Source organism: Petromyzon marinus, chromosome 25 (genome assembly GCF_048934315.1).
Source record: "Petromyzon marinus isolate PM22_M1 ecotype Great Lakes invasive population chromosome 25, UKy_Petmar_22M1.pri1.0, whole genome shotgun sequence".
NCBI lineage: Eukaryota > Metazoa > Chordata > Hyperoartia > Petromyzontiformes > Petromyzontidae > Petromyzon > Petromyzon marinus.
Window position 1 is genome coordinate 8,027,725 of NC_133691.1, and position 23,406 is coordinate 8,051,130.

General features: G+C 48.8%; 1 protein-coding gene across 2 annotated transcripts in view; it reads left to right on the plus strand.

Annotated features, from left to right (window-relative positions):
- Nucleotides 1-854: 854 nt before the first annotated feature.
- LOC116945760 (uncharacterized) overlaps nucleotides 855-23,406 on the plus strand; it is a 35,004-nt gene continuing 12,452 nt past the window's right edge. Inside the window, exons 1-2 of one of the 2 annotated variants that reach the window (XM_076069669.1) lie at nucleotides 855-1,468; nucleotides 1,565-2,061. In XM_076069669.1, coding sequence (XP_075925784.1) covers nucleotides 1,654-2,061 — 408 coding nt within the window. In that variant the 5' untranslated portion in view covers nucleotides 855-1,468; nucleotides 1,565-1,653. Of the gene's footprint in view, nucleotides 1,469-1,564; nucleotides 2,062-2,267; nucleotides 3,088-23,406 lie in introns of those variants that run through there. The other variant, XM_076069670.1, reaches the window with a different exon arrangement.

Sequence of the window (23,406 nt, forward strand, 5' to 3'; positions counted from 1 at the left end):
CAATACGCCAGCTGGAATTACAAGGTGACGGAGAGGGAGGGATAGGCACAAACTTGAAGTCTACAAACACGTGTGCCCTCCTTGTTTTGAATGAGTTCTCCTGCCCGAAACCACGTACGTCTGCGGTATAATCTCACATTATTATTACTTCTAGGCGAATGTTAATGACGGAGGAGGCTTGAGAAGGAGTGATACCTTCCTTTGTACTATAAAGAAAATGAGTATATATGTGGCCAAACGTACTTATTAACTCGTACATAGTACAACCTTAATGGGTGCTGTGTGTTGCTGGCCGCGTGGCGTGTCGAGTCTTTGGGGCTGTGCACGGCAAGCGGCGAAAGCCCAACAACACAGCCCCGTAGCGAGAGAAGGAGGAGAGCAGAGCGTGAAATCTTTCATTTAAAAAGGGGGTGTTGACACATAAAGCAAAGCATTAAAAAAACCGAAATGATGAACGAAGCAAAGTGCCGACTACACCGAGCATCTTCTAGTTTCGTCCGATCGTAAAAAAAGAGAGGGAGAACGAGAATAAGATAGACCGCCGGAGTAAGCAGAGCTACTTACACACTGAACTAACACAATCCGAGGGGCGTGTTAACAAATATAAAGATCGGAATAGACCCGAGTCGAGGCAGGAGATACAGAGAGCGCGGGCGGCGGGCGGCGGGCGGCGGCGGTGGTGGAGCGAGCGAGAGAGTGAAGAGGGTGGAGTGACAGCGAGAGAGGAGCGGATGGGAGTGGAGAGCGCGGAGAGGAGGGAGGAGAGAGAGAAGGGGAGGAGAGAGACGAGGGGAGGAGAGAGAGAGAGAGGAGGGGGAGGGAGGAGAGAGGGGAGGGGGGAGGGAGGAGAGAGGGGAGGGGAGAGCGCGAGAGGGGAGGGAGAAGCTACGCCAACAGGACTTCGTCATTCCCCGACAAAACTAATAATCTCCGCCGACCTGCTGAGACCTTTCACGACCTCCTCCAGAAATCAATATCGCCTACAGCGAGGCCGTCACAGCGCGCTAAACGGAATCTTAAAGGAACACTTAACATCGCTACTCTGCTGCTGGTGTCTAGGCGGTGCTGTTGCGAGTGGTGGTACCCGTGCGTGTGGCAGGCTGCGCGCTGTACTGCTGCTGCTGTTGTTGTTAGAGCCCCCAGTGCATGGCTAGCGAGCGTCGTAGCGAGATTGCGTTCACCTGCGGAACGCGTATTAAAGTTTGATCAGAACACGCAGCGAGAGCGAGAGGCTACATCGAGATTAGCCGAGTCCACTCGGAGTGCTGTAGACTACACGGAGAGAACGCGTGCTATAAACACTACAACGACACTGCAGCACCTAAGATCATCTGGACTTGTCATTCCCCCCACCCCCCCACCTCCGCTCTGGCGGGCACTTTTGCTTTTTCCAACAAGACAACGAAAACAAGGCGAGCGCCTAAACAGAAGCAACCTCTTCCAAGCTGCCGCCAACAGCTGCTGCCGAGTACGTGAACAAAAGCGAGACGCGCTGCCGAAGATAAACGTCGCGTTTTTTGCGCCAACACTACTTTGCCGTGAACCCAGTGTGTGTGTGTGGTAGGTGCATGCGTGCAGTCGGCGTGGGCTCTTTGAAGAGTGGGACAACGACCTAAGTCGTATTCCGAGCCGGTCATCCGCGCATCGAAGAACATGGCCTTCTCACAGCAACAGCAACAAGGATATCAGCTCCGATTTGTACAGCAGCCCGGCTCTCCTCCGTCACTTTACGCGGGACTCGCGGGCATCGCCGAGAGACTGCCGCTGCCTCCTCCTCCTCCTCCCGCCGCCGCCGTGGTGTCGGCCACATCTCCTCCTTCGCCCGTCCGGCCGTCGTCTCAGCCGCAGAACCCCGCGCAGCCATCCCACCATCATCACCACCACCATCACCAACATCAGCACCACCCGATCCCGCCGGCTTCGGCGCCCGCTCCTCCTCCTCCGCCGACCTCTCTGCTCAGCCTGTACGCGGCGGGCTCGTACGGCGCGCATGGCTACTACATGTCCTACCCGGCAGCCGGGCCCATCGGAGGCGCCGACCTGGGGCTGTTCCCGCATCTGGTGGGTGGGTGGGTTGCGTGCGTGCGTGCGTTTGAAGGGATGGGTGAGTTTGTGAGCGAGTCGGTGGGTGAGAGTGTTGGTCGAGTGGGTTTAATGAGTGAGTGGATGAGTTGGGTGGGTGAGAGAGTGGATGTGCGAGTGGGTGGGTGAGTTAATTAGTGGTTAAGGTGGGTGAGTGAGTGGGTGGGTGAGTGGGTGGGTGAGCGAGTGATTGGGTGAGCAAGTGAGCGATTGGGTGGGTGAGTTAGTGAGTGGTTGAGTTGGTGGGTAAGGGGGTTAATTAGTGAGTGGTTTAGTTAGTGTGTGGTTGAGTTGGTGAGGGAGTCGGTAAGTAACTGAGGGGATACCAGGGTGAGTCGGTGGATACGCGAGTGAATGGGAGAGTTTGCACCTGAGTAAGTTAGTTGATGGGAGTGTGATTATGTGAATGAGAGTTGGTGAGTGGGTGAGTGAGTTGGAGGAAAGGTGAGTGAGTTGGAGGGAAGGTGAGTGCGTTGGTGAGATGGTACATGAGTGACTTGGTGAGTTAGGTGAGTTACTAAGTAAGTTGCTAAATGATTAGTTGAGTTGGTTAGTGAGTTGATGCGAGCGTGAGTTGGTTAGTGCACGAGTGATTTAATTGATGAGTTGGGGAGTTAAAGATTGAGTTGGTGGGAGTGGTTATAGAGTAAATTGGTGGGCAAGTTGATGGGTTCGGTTCTTGATGAGTGGATGGTGAGCGAATGAGTCAGTCGATGAATAGGCGATTGAACATTTGGATGAGTGAGCGAGTTGATGGTGGGTGAGTGAATGAGTAAGGTAGGTCAACGAGCTTGTGAGCGAGATAGTTTGTAGTTGACGAAATTAAGTGGTGGGGTAGGGAAAGGGTTAGGCGGTGGGTGAATGGTTCAGTTGAGTGAGTGAACGAGTTGTTGAGTGAATTAATGAGCAAACCGAGCTGGTAAATGGATGGACGAGCGAGTGAGTTGCGTTATGGGTAGATGAGTGAGAGTGGGTGGATGGGCGAGTGATCGAGTGAATATATGGGTAAGTGTGCGAGTGGGTAAGCTCATCGATGGGTTTCGTGGAAGAGCGAATGAGTGTGGGTGAGGTATTAGTGTGAGTTGATGGGTGTAAAGGTAAGCGGATGGCTGATTACGTGAGCCAGTAGATTGGCGCGTGTGTGGATTAGTGAGATGGAGTGAGTGAGCGAGTAAAGGAATCGTGTGTGCGTTGGTGAGTTAATGGGTTCGATTATTGATCACTGGATGGAGCGCATGAATGATCAAGTTAGCGTTTAAATTAGCAAGCGAATTAGTGAGTAATTGAGTTCGTGGGTGAAATAGCAGGAGTGAGTGTACGCGTATGTGCGTGTAAATGATCGAGTATACTAATTACGTCCAGAATGAGTTTGCGAGGGGATGAGCGAGTGTGTTCACGTGCGCGGCAGATGTGATCATGATCGAATAGAATCGTAAATGGCGAACACGTCGCGTGTGTGTGCTCGAACTAGATCGACTCGGCCACAGATGAGCAACTTAGTGCGGTGTGTAAACATCGCCGCGAGGGAGACAAAGGCGGTCGGGTGTGACCACCCCATCGTGTGACGTGTCGTTACGGCCTTGATAGGTGCTCGCTCTAGGCACTTGTCCGAACAGTGTGCTGTGGTTATACGGGTGATCTTTGTCTTTATGCGCGAGTTATAGTGACAGCGGTTGCACGAACGAGTGAACGAATTGAAGAACGAATGGAATGGGTTGGCGAACGAGTGAGTGAGCAAGTGAGTAGATGATTGGCAGGAAAAGATGGGGGGAGTGAATTGTGAGAACGGGTGAGTGAATTCGGGGGGGGGGGGTGGGGCGGGTTGAATGAGCAAATTCACTGGCGGGCGAGCGAGCGAGTGAGTGAATGATCGATCGCGAATCTGTGGGTGAGTGAGTGAATGAGTGATCGAACGATTTGCGTTGCGAGTGAGCGAATAATGCGGCTTTTGTTAACCATGTCAACCGTGTAGACAACAACGCATGCCCGCTTCCTTATCGAATCAAACCAGGCGATAAACACAAACTCACCTGTACATACACAGACACAGATGCCCCGTATAGGCCTTAACAGATTGTCGGGGCAAGTGCTGTTACCATACTAACACACACACACACATTAATTGAATACACTCACCCCACCCACAGTTTGTTCCTGCTAATCCCTTGCATAGCGCCGCACAGGTGGAAGAACTGACGTGCTTGACTATCCACAGAATTCACACAGCACGGACAATTGGCTGTAAAATGATTTAGCGTTCACGCGAACACGGCTATGCCAGTGTATTAACATCAATACCGTGTCACGAACGGAGGAGCTTACGGGAGCTCATACCGTACAGCATCATTATATAATGTATCGAGTTACATAATGTTGATGATGTACGCGTATGTGTATGCGATTAATCTATCTCACACGGTATTTATTTTATACACCGCATGTCTTTAACAGGCCGAATAGTGATTAATTAATAGGATTCATGCGAGTACTGCACTCTTTATGTTGTAATATATTTACCACCCCGTGTTGTCAATCCACTGCTGGATGAGGAAGGACCCACCCCTACACACGCCATGCGAGTCGTGGGGGTCATTTGTCCATACTTCACCGCGCTGGTCAGCTGTGTAGGGCGAATTAAAAATTAACTCCAGTTGCGGGTGCTAAAACATATTAATAATGATGCACTAAAATTTGTTTTTTTTTGTACATGCTATACATGTCAATCGCGTTGTTGTATTGATAGACGGTATACCGTGTATGTTACCGTGAGCAGGAACATATGTGAATTTTAAGATGTGTAATTGCACGCCTTTGTCATATGTGTCGGCCGTAGAACACGAAGTGTTTTGTTTACGCATTGGCAATACTGCATTCCCACGCTCATCAGCCACGACGTACACATTTACACATGCGCGCGTGTGTGTACGTGTGGTTGTCTGTGTGTGTACGTGTGATTGTCTGTGTGTGTGTGTACATGTGATTGTCTGTGTGTGTGTGTACATGTGATTGTCTGTGTGTGTGTGTGTACGTGTGATTGTCTGTGTGTGTGTACGTGTGATTGTCTGTGTGTGTACGTGTGGTTGTCTGTGTGTGTGTACGTGTGATTGTCTGTGTGTGTACGTGTGATTGTCTGTGTGTGTACGTGTGATTGTCTGTGTGTGTACGTGTGATTGTCTGTGTGTGTGTACATGTGATTGTCTGTGTGTGTACATGTGATTGTCTGTGTGTGTGTGTACGTGTGATTGTCTGTGTGTGTGTGTACGTGTGATTGTCTGTGTGTGTGTGTACGTGTGTGTACGTGTGATTGTCTGTGTGTGTATGTGTGAATGTCTGTGTGTGTATGTGTGATTGTCTGTGTGTGTATGTGTGATTGTCTGTGTGTATATGTGTGATTGTCTGTGTGTGTACGTGTGATTGTCTGTGTGTGTACGTGTGATTGCCTGTGTACGTGTGATTGCCTGTGTGTGTACGTGTGTGGGGGGGCGGTAGTGTAGCGCGCTTAGCGCGCTGCGCTACGAACCCGGCGACCCGAGTTCGATTCCCGCTCACGGCCAACACCGGTGACGATTATCTGAACCGGTCCTGGGCCTCCCCTAGGTCGACTCAGCCGCAAATGAGTACCCGGTGCGGTGTTGTAAACGTCGCCACTGGGGAGACAAAGGCGGCAGGGCGTGTGGTGCTCGCTAACGGCACTTGCCCCAAAAGTCTATGAAGCAAGGCTGTATGTTGTGTACGTGAGCATAAACAACGCAATCTGTGTATTTGAAAATTAATGCATCGGGGATTCATTGTGCATCCAAATTTTTAAAAAGTACATTTGAACCGTGATATAAATATGCACACACATATGACTGCAGTAAATATACATATACGTATCACAACCTGTACATACAACTGCATATATATATACGTGTGTATTCTATAAACAGCATACGTACGTACACACACACAGCGTAACTTATATCATGCTTCCACACGTATTATTCATACGTGTGGGATTACGCAATATTGTCTGTGTGCATTGCGTGTGCTAAACGTGTCGGTGTACGTGGTTCCGATGTAACTCAGCGCTCGCACGCACGCATACACAGAACCTATATCATACATTACCCAACATTTTAATTTATACGTGTGGATCATGCGAATATAATTCTGCGTGTACGCACACGCTGGGTGCTTCGGTTCGACTAATCGAATTGTATCTGTGGGATAGGGTCGAGTTTGTTTTTTAGTCAGTTCTTCGCAATCAATAAACACTGGGGGGAGGGCGGGGGGGTGTCCCAATGCAATTTTTGTTTACATTACAAAAGTAAGTCATTGCAACAAAAAGTCCGGATCGGTAGCGAAACAACGACACGAATTCTTGTCTCGAGCAGGGAAGTCCTTTCGTCGTGGCGAGCACAACCGGACATTGGCCATGATATGCTAGAATAGAGTTGTGAATGAATGACAGTACTGTATTAACACCCTCGCATGAAGCGCGCGCGTGTGTGTTTTGCGGTGTGTGTGTGTGTGTGTCAACTCGGCCTCAGATGAGTACCTGGTGCGGTATGCAAACATCGCCGCTGGGGAGACAAAGGCGGTCGGGCGTGGTGACGGCCACCAACCCCCTCCCCCCCCCCTCGTCGTGTGCCGTGCCGGCCTTCATAGGTGCTTGCTAACAGCACTTGCCCCAACAGTCTGTTACAGGCTATACAGGGAAACTTGGTCTTTGTGTATATATACTGTATACCAGTGTGTGCGCTTTAGTGTCAATTGTTTGCGTTGTGTGGTGCATTTGTGCGTATTTCACGTGTACTATTTATATTTTTGATTATAAATATATAAATATAATTATTGATATTAATGCGAAACAAAAACTACGGTAAATGAGTTATGCGTTTGAATAACCAACTACGCATATACATAAACTATCAGTTGATAGAACTTGACCGGTATATTTAACATATGTCGTGTGTGTATCATATGGTATGTATGTATGTATCACGCCGTATTTGATAGTGTAGGCAAGTGTACATTATAATGCGTGATACATATATACTTTATATACGTGTGTGCATTGTATATGCGTCGAACGAGCGAAACGCATCTGTATATGAGTACACGTGCATGTGATGTAATTATTGTACTGTGCTTCTCAAATGTCTCCGCTGTGAGCCTTCACTAAGCCGCAGTGACCACCGCGGTGAAGTATGGTCAAATAAATATCCGCTGTCCGAGCGGCAGCAGCGTGTGGAGGAGACACTCATCCAGCAGTGGATCGACAAAGAGGTTGTAGATCTACGTGCCTGGACCGTATGTACGTGTAGCGTGCGTCTCGTGTACATGGCACCACGGGTGAGTGTATTGCCAAAGGGGGGGGGGGGGGGGGGGGAGGTTAGGTCATTGACACTTAGACCGACTGTGAATAACTAGCACACGCAAAGATGCTCGTATAGCCTTCAGGGGATTCTGTTAGCGAGCACCTCAAGCAAAGCAAGGGGAGTTGTTACAGCGCGCGAGGGTTGTGGTGTGGCAAGGTACATTTTAAGACCCAGTCGACCTCGCGGAAGACGCCGGGACTTGTTCAGATATATAGTCACGAATGTTGCTCCGTTGGAGCGGGTACCGTATAGCGCACCGCTCCGCACGACGATCACTAAGGTGCACGTCCCTTCGTATCGCCTTTAACGGACCGGGGCTTATGTTTACATCTCGCACCAGCTACTAATTTGAGGCTTAGTTGACCTAGGGGAGGCCGCAGGACCGGTTCAGATGATCCATCGCTGGCCTCTGCCCTGAGCGGGTTCGTCGCGCAGCGCGCTGATCGCTCCGCTACCGCTCCCCTACACTACCGCTCCCCACTCACACACCCACGCATGGCGCTTGCACGCGCTATGATTATAATGTGTACATAACCTTACACACTCGCAGGCACAATGCAGCATTGTGCTCGCCAGTCAATTAATTGCGCTTCAAGTCGCGCAGCGACTCCCGCCGCTGCTGACGTCCGCGCGCGCTGCGTCAACCGCGCTGCCGTCACCCCCCCTCCTCCTCCTCCTTCCCTGACCGTGTCGGAAGCGCTTCCACACTAATCTTAGTTAATCTTGACACACACACTACACACACTACACACACTACACACACACACTACACACACACTACACACACACACTACACACATACACTACACACATACACTACACACACACACTACACACACACACTACACACATACACTACACACACACACTACACACACACACTACACACATACACTACACACACACACTACACACACACACTACACACATACATTACACACACACACTACACACACACACTACACACACACTACACACACACACTACCACTACACACACACACTACACACACACACTACACACACTACACACACACTACACACACTACACCTACACACACACACTACACACACACACTACACACACACACTACACACACCACACACACACCACACACACACCACACACACACTACACACACAAGACACACACACACTACACACACACACTACACACACACACTACACACACCACACACACACCACACACACACCACACACACACTACACACACAAGACACACACACACTACACACACACACACTACACACATACATAACGACAACGACCCCCCCCCCCCCCAATAGCCTTAACAGACTGTTGGGGCAAGCGTTGTTAGCGAACACCTATGAAGGCCGACGCGACACACGAGGGAGGGGCGGGGGGGTTGGTGGCCGTCACCACGCCCGACCGCCTTTGTCTCCCCAGCGGCGACGTTTACTCATCGCACCACGCACTCATTTGAGGCTGAGTCGACCTAGGGGAGAGGCCCAGGACCTGTGCAGATACTCGTAGGGTAGTGCGCTAACCAATGGGCTACCGCTCCCCACAATAGACACACAACGTACACAAGACACATAACATACACAAAGACATACACACACACGTGTGACGTGGCGTACACAGACGTGTATATTGCAGAAACGCGCGCACGCATACTGATATGTATAAAGATGCGCACAATAACGTACGCGAACATGCACGCGTAGCTACATACATACACGCATACATATGCACACACGCAGAAGCGCACACGTACTGATACGATACACGTGTGCGTATCTCTACAGATAGTACACGCAGATACGTACACGCAGTGTAGAGACATACATATAGTTGTACACACGCACATTCAAAATACATATACGCACACATTACGCACACGCATATTACGCACACATACCCAGATACCGTATAGGGTGTAGACTGTTGGGGAAAGCGCTGTTAGTGAGCACCCATTAAGGCCGGAACGATGCACGAAGGGTTGATGTGCTGAGAACCACGCCCGGACGCCTTTGTCTCCGCCTTTTGTCTCAGCCGCACTCCCTTTAAGTCTGAGTCGACCTAGGCGAAGGGTGACGGGAGGAGGTCAAGTCAAGGACCAGTTCCGATATTCGCCGCCGGAATCGAACTCTTGGGCCCCGCTGTGTTCGTACGGCGCAGTGCGGGTAACCACGACGCTACCGCCTCCCCACCCGCCCCCCAAACAGACAGACGGACGCTCTCACGTGGCACGCGTTCATCGCAGCGGGAAGGCAACGCGGTTTTAGTGTCGAGGAGGCGGCGTGCATCGGCCATAGGTCGCGTTATGTAACGCGATACGCGTGTGTGTACACACACACACACATACACGCACGTGTATACTATATAGTCCACCAACTATACTCGAACGTAATCGGTTTCCCGTAAGGAACATTTCATAGGTGAAAAATATGAAATGGTGAATGTGAAGACGAGGCTGTTTGACCGGTACAAGTTAAATTGTGGTATTCGTACTGAACGCGTCCTGACGTTTCGTGTTCCTGCAAAGCGCACACGTTGCGCGTCGTTGCTTTGCTTGATCTGTGTACACACACACATACATACACACATACACATACACGCGTTGAATATTTGACGCCGGTGTTTTCAGTTTTTTTCACCTAATTTTGTTTACGTAAATTACGCGTTCGTGTGTGTGCGTGTCATTGAGTCTTAACTAAACGCGGTATGATTTAAATAAAGCGAGGGGTAGTATTAAATATCTATATTTTTATTTTTTATTTCGTTACAATTTAAGCGTTTGTCGTGCGTTGCATATCCACTCACGTTGTGCGCACAGCGGCATGCGTGGGAGTCACCCCGCAACATTACGGGAAGCGATGGGCGAAGTTTTATTTCCGCACGTTGCGTATTAACGTGCGAGTATAAAAAAAAACACACAAAAAATTTGTTGCAACAATAATTATCTGGTCATCATCATCATCAGCAGTAGCCATGATCAATCCACTGCTGGATGAATGCCCCCACCCCCCACCCTCAGGCCTCCCCCCAACTGTCGCTGCCAGCTCTGGCGATCCTGCGATGTAACAATCCGCCCAAAGGATACAGATCCCCCCCCCCCATAGCATGTAGGGGCAAGTGCTGCTCGCGAGCACCGATAAATGCCGACACAGCACGCGGTGCAAGGGCTGCTGGGGGTCCAGAACCACGCCCGACCGCCTTCGTCTCCCCAGTGGAGATGTTTACACGGCGCACCACGTAACTCATTTGAGGCTGAGCCGACCTCGTGGGAGGGGGGGGGGAGACCCAGAAACCAATTCGGTTATTCGCCACCGGTGCTGGACGTGACCGGGAATCGAACTCGTTCGCATCGAGAAAGATACCAAATAAATATAGCGGGTATGACCAGGTTGAGTTAATCTCGCTTCGCGCGAGGTTGCGATTTGACGCGATCGCCGTGTTTTGCAAGGGACGAAAAAAAAAATGCGTAGCAAAATGCGTTGACGCGACACACTTCACAAGGGCTGAGTCACTCTACGTTTAAAATCGCGTGTCGTATTAAAATGCGCGGTTATTGTGAAAACAACCGCATGCGATTCAGCAGTCGACGAACGTCTAATAAATACTGTCATCTACTGTGTTATGTTAAACGCAGATAAACAAAACATTACAAAATAAATCATTGTATTTGTGCGGGGTGTGTGCGTGTATATTATAACATGCGATGGTATAAACTATGTATAGGTACGTGTTCGTTATTTTTTCAGATACCTGTTTTAGTACACATTTTGCGCAATAATAGAATTATTAAGTCGTAAATAATTCGCGCATTACTCCGCCCAGATCTTTGAGTGGGCTATAATTTCAGTATTGGCAATTAAACCCTACAATTAAAAACACATATATATACAGTATATGTGTACGTGCATTCTACACTCGTGTGTTTTTCGTTCCCACCTAACAACAGTTCTGTGTTGTGTATATCTCGACAGTCTATATGAGGCGAAAGGTCTATCTATGTATTCGTATTTTTGGTTCCTTTTGTAATTATTCGGCTGGAATATGAATCGTTTTTTGTTAAAGTATTTATATATATATTCGCTGAAAGGGCAGACGACTTAACTACAATTCAACGAAAACATAACCGATGGTATTTCTATAGAAAATAATTCTTCTAATTTGATGCAATATTGGAATTTATGTTAGTGTCTGCGGTACAATACGCGTCAGCTTGGTTAAACACGTAATTATATCGTTCTGTCGTCTTTGTAACACGTGTGACGTGTTGCCCTTGTCTTAATGAAAACCTTTTTTTTATTTTTCAATGTATATCAATATACATTGCGCGAGCTATTATAATAGTGCTGCTGGTTACTGCCCGTTTGGCGTTTCGTAATTCTGGGACCGACTTGGTTTAAAAAAAAAGTAAAACTCAATATTTGTTTACATTTTAGTTTCTATACACATTTAAGATGATACTTGTTGGGTTTGTGTAGGCGTGTACTGTGTACCCGTGTGTGGTTTCAGACTTAACAGGTGCTCGCTAACAACCCACAAGGCGAAACATTCAATGTTTCTCTTTTGAATAGAAATTGAAACGAAATCATCGTTTTGATTTACCGTATTTCGCTTGAAAGATCTCCCACGAAAATGTTTAAATTCGTACAATGAGCACACTTAAATCAATGAAATCGAACGAGATTATTATCAGTAGCCATAGTATAGAGTTATTATATTACTGTTCACATCTCATCGTCAGCCATACTCAATCCACTGCTGGACGAAGGCCTCCCCAAACCACCGCGATATCTCACGATCACGCGGTGTAATAATTCACACACACACATACATATGTGCGTGTAGATTATTACCGCGCATTAAAAACTATACGACGAACATAGGTTTCGCGTCATTTTCTTCCTATTCCTAAGAGCGCGTTCGATCATTACTAAAGACGAACGGATCCCCGCGTGTAGAGCCTTTTCATATTGTCAGGACCAATGCTGTTAGCGAGCACAGAGGTGTGGCGTGACGAGGCCAACGCCCGGCTGAGTCGACCTAGGGGACCGTGTAAGGGCCGCTTCAGAACTTCGCCGCCGATGTTAGCCGTAGGCGGGAATCGAATTCGGCTAGCCGGGTGTGTAGCACAGCGCGCTAGCCACCACGACACCGCCGCTCCCCTATAATTAACCTACACACGCGTGCGCGCGCGCGCACACACGCACGCGTGTCTATATTAAAGCAATAGGCGGGACTACATTGCGACATAGGCTTGTTGTACACGTCAAGCGGTACCCGCCCGGCGTGTGAGAACAGCTACACATAACGCCCCTTTGTCACTCCACTGCTGGATGAAGGCCATCCTAATGCTGTGCTATGGGGGGGGGGGGGGGTTGGCCATACCTCGGCGCGGGGGTTGTAGGTGAGGGTCAAGGACCGACGTTATCCGTGGACGTGGGGGTTCAAAGCGCGGTGCGCTAACCACTGCACGCGGTGCGCTAACCACTGCACCGCCACTACAATTATAATTAATTATAATTCCCCTCCAAAACTCAACGTTTGTGTACCGTATGTAGTTTGCGTTACAGGATCGCGTGGAGTGGGGTCCCCCCGTGTTAAGATCACGTAACACGGATGTCGGCTTTGAGAGATGGTGCAGTGGTTAGCACGCAGCACGATTGGCCCGGCCAAACCGATTTCGATTCTTAGCGATGCGCGTGATATCAAAATTGTATTCTGCCCACCTCCTTCACAAACCCGCACTGACCGGCGTGGTGGAATATGGTCCGAAAAACACCATAATTGCCGGCATGGCGTGAGGAGGCATTCATTGGTGGATCGGAAACGTTTGTAATGTTTCATTTTCATATTATAATACGAATCTCATGCATCGTCGAGAGTTTGCCTGTATTTCACCGATGCTATTGATGAGATGCAACTCCCAGAAGGCCATACGGCCGATGGGTTGTGTACAAAAAAAATACTTCAGATTTTTTTTCCTTGTTGATCTGGAAAGACAAATTATAAATGATTCGTTATTCATTGCCGGTCGCCAGGCACAGCGCCGTGCGCTAACCACTGCGCCACCACTCCCTCTCCCCCCTCCCCCCCCTGTATTTAAATCGTGTGAAATATCTGGCGCAGAAAGGCCGAACCCAAATGAATGCCCAGCGGCGCAGAGGCCCTGTCGGGAGAGGAACATTCGCAAAACCAATAAGCTTGATGTCTTAACCAGGGGCCCCTTCATTGAATTCCTATTAGAGCGACCCCCTCTGCCTTCGTGAACTCGCGTTGAAGAGGTTTTTGTGGCGCACAAACACGCGAAACAAAACAGAACAAACAGAAAAACTCTTACACGTTCCTCCCGTGTCGAGGGACTCACTCGATCTACCAGACTAGACCGTTTCGTCTTCGACCACACTGCAGGTCTCAAGGACAACTACTATTACACTCTCTCTCTCTCCTCCCGTGTAGCCTGTAACAGACTATCGGGGCAAGTGCTGTTAGCGAGCACCTATTGAAAGGCCGGAACGGCGCACGCCTGTGGTGGTTGGGTATAAGACAAACCTCCAAACTCTGTGGCCGGTGTCAATAAAAGCGATATACATCTGGGCACGCACCCCACACATTGCTTTTGCATAGAGGGGGCATAGTGGGGGAGGGGGGGGAGGTGCAGTGCGTCTTATAATCCGGAGCATACGGTATAAGTGCAACGCCTGGTGGTGTGGGCGATATAACAGTGGCCTCAGATTTCGTTGTTTTGATTTGTCTCTGACCACGAGTAAGAGGTCTCTCAACGTCTATGAAAGCGTGTGGATGCCACTGACTACTGACAGTATCCGTACCACACGTTACGGCGATAAATACGAAGGTGAAACCGAGTTTCTGACGATTCCTAGTCGAATGCGTGTACCAGGTATTCTATAATGAAACTCAACCATCTGTAAAAGCTCGCGTGTGAGCCCCGCTTAAATAGATCTATTTATGACACCGAGTAGCAGTCACTTAAGTACAGCACAACTACCTATACATGAGCGCATAGAGAATTAAAATGTACTTTTGATGTACTGTACTAACACACCTCTCCATGGAAGTATACCTGAAGGTCATATTCATAGATATTTGTGAATAAGCGTTAGCAGTCACTGTTATATATATATTCTATGACAGTGAATTGTACGTGTAGGCATATACAGTGAGGGAAAAAAAGTATTTGATCCCCTGCTGATTTTGTACGTTTGCCCACTGACAAAGAAATGATCAGTCTATAATTTTAATGGTAGGTTTATTTGAACAATGAGAGACAGATTAACAACAAAATCCAGAAAAACGCATGTCAAAAATGTTATAAATTTATTTGCATTTTAATGAGGGAAATAAGTATTTGACCCCCTCTCAATCAGAAAGATTTCTGGCTCCCAGGTGTCTTTTATACAGGTAACGAGCTGAGATTAGGAGCACACTCTTAAAGGGAGTGCTCCTAATCTCAGTTTGTTACCTGTATAAAAGGCACCTGTCCACAGAAGCATTCAATCAATCAGATTCCAAACTCTCCACCATGGCCAAGACCAAAGAGCTCTCCAAGGATGTCAGGGACAAGATTGTAGACCTACACAAGGCTGGAATGGGCTACAAGACCATTGCCAAGCAGCTTGGCGAGAAGGTGACAACAGTTGGTGCGATTATTCGCAAATGGAAGAAACACAAAAGAACTGTCAATCTCCCTCGGTCTGGGGCTCCATGCAAGATCTCACCTCGTGGAGTTGCAATGATCATGAGAACGGTGAGGAATCAGCCCAGAACTACACGGGAGGATATTGTCAATTATGTCAAGGCAGCTGGGACCATAGTCACCAAGAAAACAATTGGTAACACACTACGCCGTGAAGGACTGACATCCTGCAGCGCCCGCAAGGTCCCCCTGCTCAAGAAAGCACATATACATGCCCGTCTGAAGTTTGTCAATGAACATCTGAATGATTCAGAGGACAACTGGGTGAAAGTGTTGTGGTCAGATGAGATCAAAATGGAGCTCTTTGGCATCAACTCAACTCGCCGTGTTTGGAGGAGGAATGCTGCCTATGACCCCAAGAACACCATCCTAATCGTCAAACATGGAGGTGGAAACATTATGCTTTGGGGTGTTTTTCTGTATCAAAGGGACGATGGACGGGGCCATGTACCGTCAAATCTTGGGTGAGAACCTCCCTCCCTCAGCCAGGGGATTGAAAATGGGTCGTGGATGGGTATTCCAGCATGACAATGATCCAAAGCACACGGCCAAGGCAACAAAGGAGTGGCTCAAGAAGAAGCACATTAAGGTCCTGAAGTAGCCTGGCCAGTCTCCAGACCTTAATCCCATAGAAAATCTGTGGAGGGAGCTGAAGGTTCGAGTTGGCAAACGTCAGCTTCGAAACCTTAATCACTTGGAGAAGATCTGCAAAGAGGAGTGGGACAAAATACCTCCTGAGGTGTGTGCAAACCTGGTGGCCAACTACAAGAAACGTCTGACCTCTGTGATTGCCAACAAGGGTTTTGCCACCAAGTACTAAGTCACGTTTTGCAGAGGGGTCAAATACTTATTTCTCTCATTAAAATGCAAATCAATTAATAACATTTTTGACATGCGTTTTTCCGGAAGTTTTTGTTGTTATTCTGTCTCTCACTGTTCAAATAAACCTACCATTAAAATCATAGACTGATCATTTCTTTGTCAGTGGGCAAACGTACAAAATCAGCAGGGGATCAAATACTTTTTTCCCTCACTGTACAGCGATGAAATGGCGTGTTGGTCAACTGTATTAAATCTCGATGAAAGTCGTCCGCGTGAAGACATCCCTTTGAACGAAAGGATCACGCGCCACTGTGGCAAACGTCATCAGAAACTCGGAAACGTCGTGGCGAGTCTCGGACACTTCCACGGATCTTACTGCGAAATTAAGCGGCGGTCATGTCAATGACACCTCCGCGGACGGTAAGTTGCGACCCCTCATGAGTGCACCCACACGCCGACTCGGCAAGTCGAGGGAGATTGAACGCGTTCGAGAGGGCGGTCGCAACACCGACCAGCGAACGGGGAGACGGAGCGAGTAAATCATGCTCGCCGTGTCGTTAGGGCGAGTGATGACCGGATGCATCGCAGCATCGTGAGGGTTTGCGGCGGCTGCTGCTGCTGCTTCGGCTTGGGGAGGAGGTCCTCCTTCACACAGCAGTGGATTGAGACCGTGGCCGGTGGAGGATGATGATGATGATGTTTGTTGAGCGTTGTACGCAGCCAATGACTTGATGATGCACGCACACACGCAGACGCAGCAGTGCGGAATGCGAGATCGCTGTGGCTCGCGCAGGCTTTACAGCCGCAATACGACGTGAGGTTAAGCCCCGCTCGTGTTTGCGGTTTGGGAAAGAATAATGTTTCATCCTTACGTTTAACACATCGAGACGTCAACTCTCATCTTGATAAATAGCAGCGGTGTCATGCATGCATATATACACACACACACACATGCGTCTGTGTGGAGAAGGAGCGGTGGCGCAGCGGTTAGCGCACCACCGCTCCTTGAATGAGAATAGCCGGTGCGGTGTGTAAGCGGTCGGCGTTGGGGAGACAAATACGGCCTGGGCGTGTGCGTCAGGCGATTCGATGGGGGGGGGGGGCACAGTCCGTGAATTCGGAGGGCACCTCGGGTGCCTTCGTATCTCCGTGGGTGCGTGCAATTGTAGTCGGATGTACACGTGTGTGTGGGCGTGTATAGATATATAGTGTGCGCACAATACGTGTTTTAAGACACAGTACTGTAACCGACCAGTGTGGTGAAGTATGGACAAATAGTCCCCCACGGTCCCGCAAAGTCGTGGAGAGGCTCTCATCCAGCAGTGGAATGACATCCACTGTATACGTACTGTACATGTACACAGGTATGCTAATGCGCGTAATGTTTTGTATATTTTAATTCGCTTTGTGTTTGTGTATCTACAGCAGTAAGATTGTACATAAGCCATACGGTTTTTTTAAGTGTATACATTGCAGTGTTTATATGTGTATGTGGTCTACATGTGTTTGTGCATATGTGTACGTATATGCGTGCACCTGTATGGATGTTTAAATCGCCACACGTGTGTGTTCCGTTAAAATTGCCATCCGCCTCTGTCCATTATCTACTGCTGGATGAAGCCTCCCCTCCCCCTCCCCCACCCGTCGTTATTCTGCCGCCGGGGTTGCTTGACCATACTTCACCACGCTGGTCCAGAGCGGGTTTGGTGAAGACTCGGGTATGGGGGGAGGGAAGAGCCCACCACGGATGGTGACAGACAGACAGACGGGTCGTGTAGCTATCGCTCGCCACTGATGTTAGCCGTGGCCTCCGAATCGAACTTTGGGTTGAACTGGCTCACGTATTGCTAGGGCGCTAACGCTCGCCGCACGAGTATGTGTTATGTACTGTGGTCGTACTGGTTACGGTTGAGTACGCTTGTGTGTACACATGGTCTGTGTGGACATATATGGTTTGTGTGGACATATATGGTTTGTGTGGACATATATGGCACCTGTACATGCAACGTATGGAATTCGATCCCTCTGGCTATTATTAAGAGCGCATCAGCAGCGGCGCGTGCAGTACAAAAAAAACCCAAATAATCCCCCGAGATTCTCCCCCTTGGTGGACTTAGCCCTAAAAAATGAAGGCGAATACGTGTGCGATATAGCCGTGTGGTCAGCGTTCAGGACAAATGTGGCCACGGTGGGGTGGGATGGGATGGAGTTCCTGGCGACCTCAATCCTTGAGTGCTCGCAAACCAAACTCGCCTCTCTTTCGCTCTCGGGGTGATATTTCGAGTCTAAGCAGAGGTTGTTGTTGTTGTTACTGCTACTGTTGTTGTTCTTAGACGGTGTATTGAACAATGAGCGATTCCTTCACTGACCGGTGTTGTTAGAATGACAAAATAACTCTGACGTGCTGATTGGGGGGGGGGGGGGGGGGGAGTTCATCCAGCAGTGGATCGACAAGAAGAGGCTGCTGTACATGAACCCGATTTGCCATGGCCCTGTGTGTGCGCGCGTGTCGTGGGATATTGTAATCATGATGGTAATAATAATATTATCACCCGGCACTCTTAATGCATGAATACTTGATAAGGGTGAGCTTATTGAACAATTAAACGGCGCGGATAAGCGAGGGGGTTCATGAGCAGTTGTGTGTACAGTATGTATACATGCATTTTTCATGTACTGTATGTGTACGTATGCAAATATACATGAGTGTAAGTGCATCTTTGTAGGGATACAAAGGCGGCCGGGCGTAGTGTTGGCTACCCACCCCCTCGTGTGCCGTGCCGGCCTTTATAGGTGCTCGCTAACAGCACTTTCCCCTACAGTCTGTGACGGCTATACGGGGGATCTTTGTCTTTGTGTGTATCTTTGTATGCGTGCAATATAAACAGGTGCTCGCTAATAGCACTTGCACCAAACAGCCTCTAGGTACCTGTGCAGGTATTTCTCTGGTTCTATTTACGTGTATACAATTACACATCGCTGTATTGATAGCACCCATTGAGTCGCGGATTGTGCGCGCGCGTATTAATAATGAATGCGATCGTGCACGGCCCTTTGTTCAATCCACTGCTGGATGGATGCTTCGCCACGCCACGTCGGATCTTTGAAGCCCTTCTTTAAAGCGGTTCAGATGTCAATCGCCACTGATGTTAGCCGTGTCTAGGGTTCGAGCTCAGGCCGCCTGGTTGGCAGTGCAGTGCGCATCGTGTTTGTGTGGGTGTCTAAGCACAACCACGTGTTCCAAATAACTGTAGGCCTGAGTTGCAGGTGTGTACGTGCACATGCATATTTCCACGTCCCAAATTGAAGAACATAGCTGCGGGAAGATTGCGTATCCATGTGTGTATGACTAAATATAACAAAATATAACTAAATATAACAATCACGAGACGGTATAAACAATATATGCCTGTGTTGTGTACTTCTTGTGCACCCATTCAATTGAACACGTCCATTTGAGGACAGTACCGATGTATTTAGTTCTCTACTTAATTGTGCATTCGTTGACCGGTGCAGATATTGCCACTGACGCCAGCCGTGGCCCGGCGTCGAAGTCTGGGTGGCCGGGTTTATATCGCGTAATGCGCTAATCACTGAAGCTACCGCTCTCTCAACCGCGGCAGTCTTCCGTGTGGTCGATGTGAAAAAGCACGTCATGTTACAAAATTGGTCCTTTTACCTATAGATCGCTACACACCTGCAATGAATGGGTAATCTCTCTCTCTCTCGAGCGTATGGTATGTGCAAATCACACGTCCAAGTGTAAATCTGTTGAATGGATAATGACACGTTTTAAATTAAATATGGCTAAATACTTGCATGTATTTAACCATATTGTTGATATGTCAGTGCCTGTACGTGTGTATGTTGAACTTCTTTCGCACCGCACGTAGCCAACCGTGCTAATCGGAGGTGCCATGGGACTTGATGCAATGTTCAAACTGCATGGACATGGCGGTCGGTACGGCATTACACCGCATATGCATTCGCATACATTTCAAGAGATAGCAACCGGAGATTACAGTAATTCTGGTTCATCATGGCCAATGCCGGTTGACGCCATCACACATCGCCCACCGCTTCCTTTCCTGCTGCTAGATCCCGAAGCTGTCGCACAATCGACACCCGACCGCCGAAGTCAAATCGCATCGTCGTCATCATCGCTGTCATCAAAGCCCTGGCTTTAGTTAAGCCAGAGGCTTAATTTCGGCCGGAGCTGCCCTGCAGGCTGAGCCCAGTAAAATATTTCCGCACCTTGCGTTATACCGTAGACACTATTGTCTCGATGGGGAGCAACCGGGTTTGCGTTTGGTGGGAGGGGGGGGGTTGGAACAACCTCGGAAAATATTCCATGCATTCCGTGCGACATTCTGCTCGGAGTACAACTACTGCACGCGACGGGTCTATTACAAGTACAACGACATGGATAGGCCTTCAACCAGCAGTGGATTGAACACGGCTGATGATAAGTACCGTACGAGTCATTAAAAGGTTTCGAGCACAAGTCCAGGTTGGGAGTCGACTGCAACCATCATCCCTGGGGAGGTGTGGGGGTGGGGCGGTCAATAAAACGAGTACAACTTCGTGGGAAGACAACCAGTGGCAATCCAATGGATGCACTGGCCCTCGCCCAAAGAAACGTGGAATTTGCCACCCTTAGGGGTGCCAACGGACGTGAGCGCAGCCTCACGATGACAACGCGAGTCACTTAGTCGCACACGTTAAGGGTTCGATACCCGCTGCAGTGTGCCACCTGGAGACAGTCCACGTCCTTGTGAAATGCCGTAGGGCAATACTGAAATGTAGGCCATTGTGTTCCCGAGTCTCAATCACGCTCCATGACGTCGTTTTAAACCAGCAGGCTATTACTCGCTTGGATATCTTAAGACCCTGTGACTTCATTTGCAAGAGTAGGCCACTGTGTGTAGTCTTGTAATCGTTGGATCCCGTATTGCAAAATCGTATTAATAACAATACTATAATGACAGCAATTATGATCTCCGTAACCACAGGCCCCATGTCTCTCTTATCCCAGCTACTCTTTGCTGGAGCTCTAAATTTGGTTTAATAAATGTTCGGCGGGATAAGCTGAATACGTTACGCTAGGCTACTTGCTATCAACTTACATTTAACATTCTGCTTTGAATTGTTTTACTTGTTTTGATTGATCACTGTTCGAAGGACATCAAAATCTGAAATGTGTCGTTACGTTTTAATAATCCTCATAATAACAACGAGAATTTCCAGGCCTTTGTCATTCCACTACTGAATGAGGGGCTTCCCACACCGAGTCGGTCGTTTGACTATACTTCACCACGCCGGTCGATGCGAGTTGGTGAGGTGGAGGAGACCAGCACCGAGACTCCAACGGAGTAAATATTTTCTGGAGCTCAGCCCTGCCAGAAGCGAAGCCTCGTTCGAGACCCTCGTTGCGAGAGTGTGAAGCAACGTTAAGACGGAGGGTGACATCGTCGTTGTGATTTAATTATAGAGCGAGGTCCCATTGTCTGTATGTGCACTCTGCTGGGGTAAACCAGGTATTGCAAGTTCGGTTTCATGACTTGAACTAAACAAAAAAAATGTTACCATGTAAGGCCCACTGAGCTCACTATATAGCTCTCTATGAGACGTGACCTGGCTATCACAAATGATAGCCCAATTAAGTCACCTATCACGTGCACATTTATAGCAGCCAAATACTCTGAACGCACGTTGAATCTAAATGTGAATGGAAAGACCAGGAGAAAAATCCACGCGACCACAGAGTGAGAGAGAACACGCACACTCCATATATACAGCAGCAGGCGTCAGGGTTGGGATCGAACCCACGCCCTCCTGTATACCAGGCGAGGTAGTTAACATCTCCTAGCCACCGTGATGATGAGAGACACGCACACTCCATATATACAACAGGCGTCAGGGTCGGGATCGAACCCACGCCCTCCTGTATACCAGGCGAGGTAGTTAACATCTCCTAGCCACCGTGATGATGATGAGAGAGAGACACGCACACTCCATATATACAGCAGCAGGCGTCAGGGTCGGGATCGAACCCACGCCCTCCTGTATACCAGGCGAGGTAGTTAACATCTCCTAGCCACCGCGGCCCCCTTGATGCCACGCGCGGCCTGGACACCTATCACCTTGACGTGTTTCTTCACCTCGTTGCGTCTCGGAACCTCCGTATTTGGCTTGGGCTTGCGCAACCTGCGATCTGTCGGCTCCAAACATGAACGTGTGTCTCCCAGCTCGAAACGAGCGTGGGGCACAACTCATGTCGGTCCTATCGGTGGCCTTGAAGTCAGTGGTGGGAAATTCGACGTTTCTATGGTGGGGGGGGGTCATCATCGCTATACTTAAAAAGAGTGCTACTAATTCTCTGCAACACTCGAGCGTGAACATTTTTAAGGAGGGGTGCGTGGAAAAAAACTCAGATGGGGGGTGCAAGTCAAAGTCAATCATCACCATCATCACCATCACTACCATCATCACTACCAGCACCATCCTCACCATCATCACTACCATCATCACTACCAGCACCATCCTCACCATCATCACTACCATCATCATCGCTACCATCAGCACCACCATCATCAGCAGCATTGGTACCATTATCGCACCTCTGATTAGCACAGTTGGCTACGTACGGTGTCCAAGAAGTTAAACATACGTACATGTTCAACATACAATGTTAAACTCTAAACAGTTGTTAATTTGCTAAACAGAATGAGTAACAATACGATCTGCGTGTGTCTATCGTGCCTTCTGCTCCGGGGGAAAGGATGCGACGCCAATCGCTTAATTTCCGCCGGTGTTAAATATTGTACCAACCTGTCTTGACCTGGCTGTAACAGTTTACGGTTATTGGCATGATTGACACAGTTGTTCTGGCTCGTATTTTCTTAAAAAGTATAAACACGAGGCTGCTTGTAAAAACATTGTTTTTTCTGCCGAGACAAGATGTACCCTTGTAAAATAAACCACGCTTCTCAAACTCGTCGTTACCTATGGCCTCTCCGCCGGGGCGTTGCGCGGGAGTGGCTGTCGATGGCGCAGAGGCGGTGGATGAGAATCCACTCCGCTGTAGTCGGGCGTGGTGGTAGGCAGTGGCTTAACAGAATCAGAATATTTATTTACGCTGGAGAAACCCGATGAGCTATGAAGCTCTTTTTTTCACAGATGCCCAGTGGGAGCGGGTCCAGAACGTTACAACAACAACAACAAGCAATACAAAAACACGATAGGAAAGCAAGGTATAGGAAAGGTAATGAATCACTTTAAAAAATATATACATATATCATCCCATCTGCCGTGATCAATCCACTGCTGGGCAAAGGCCTCCTCCCCAAGCTGCTGTTACCGCCTCTCCCGATCCTGTGGTGTAAAACCCTGCCGAGCCGCTCACGCACGTGGAGATGGAGCTCAC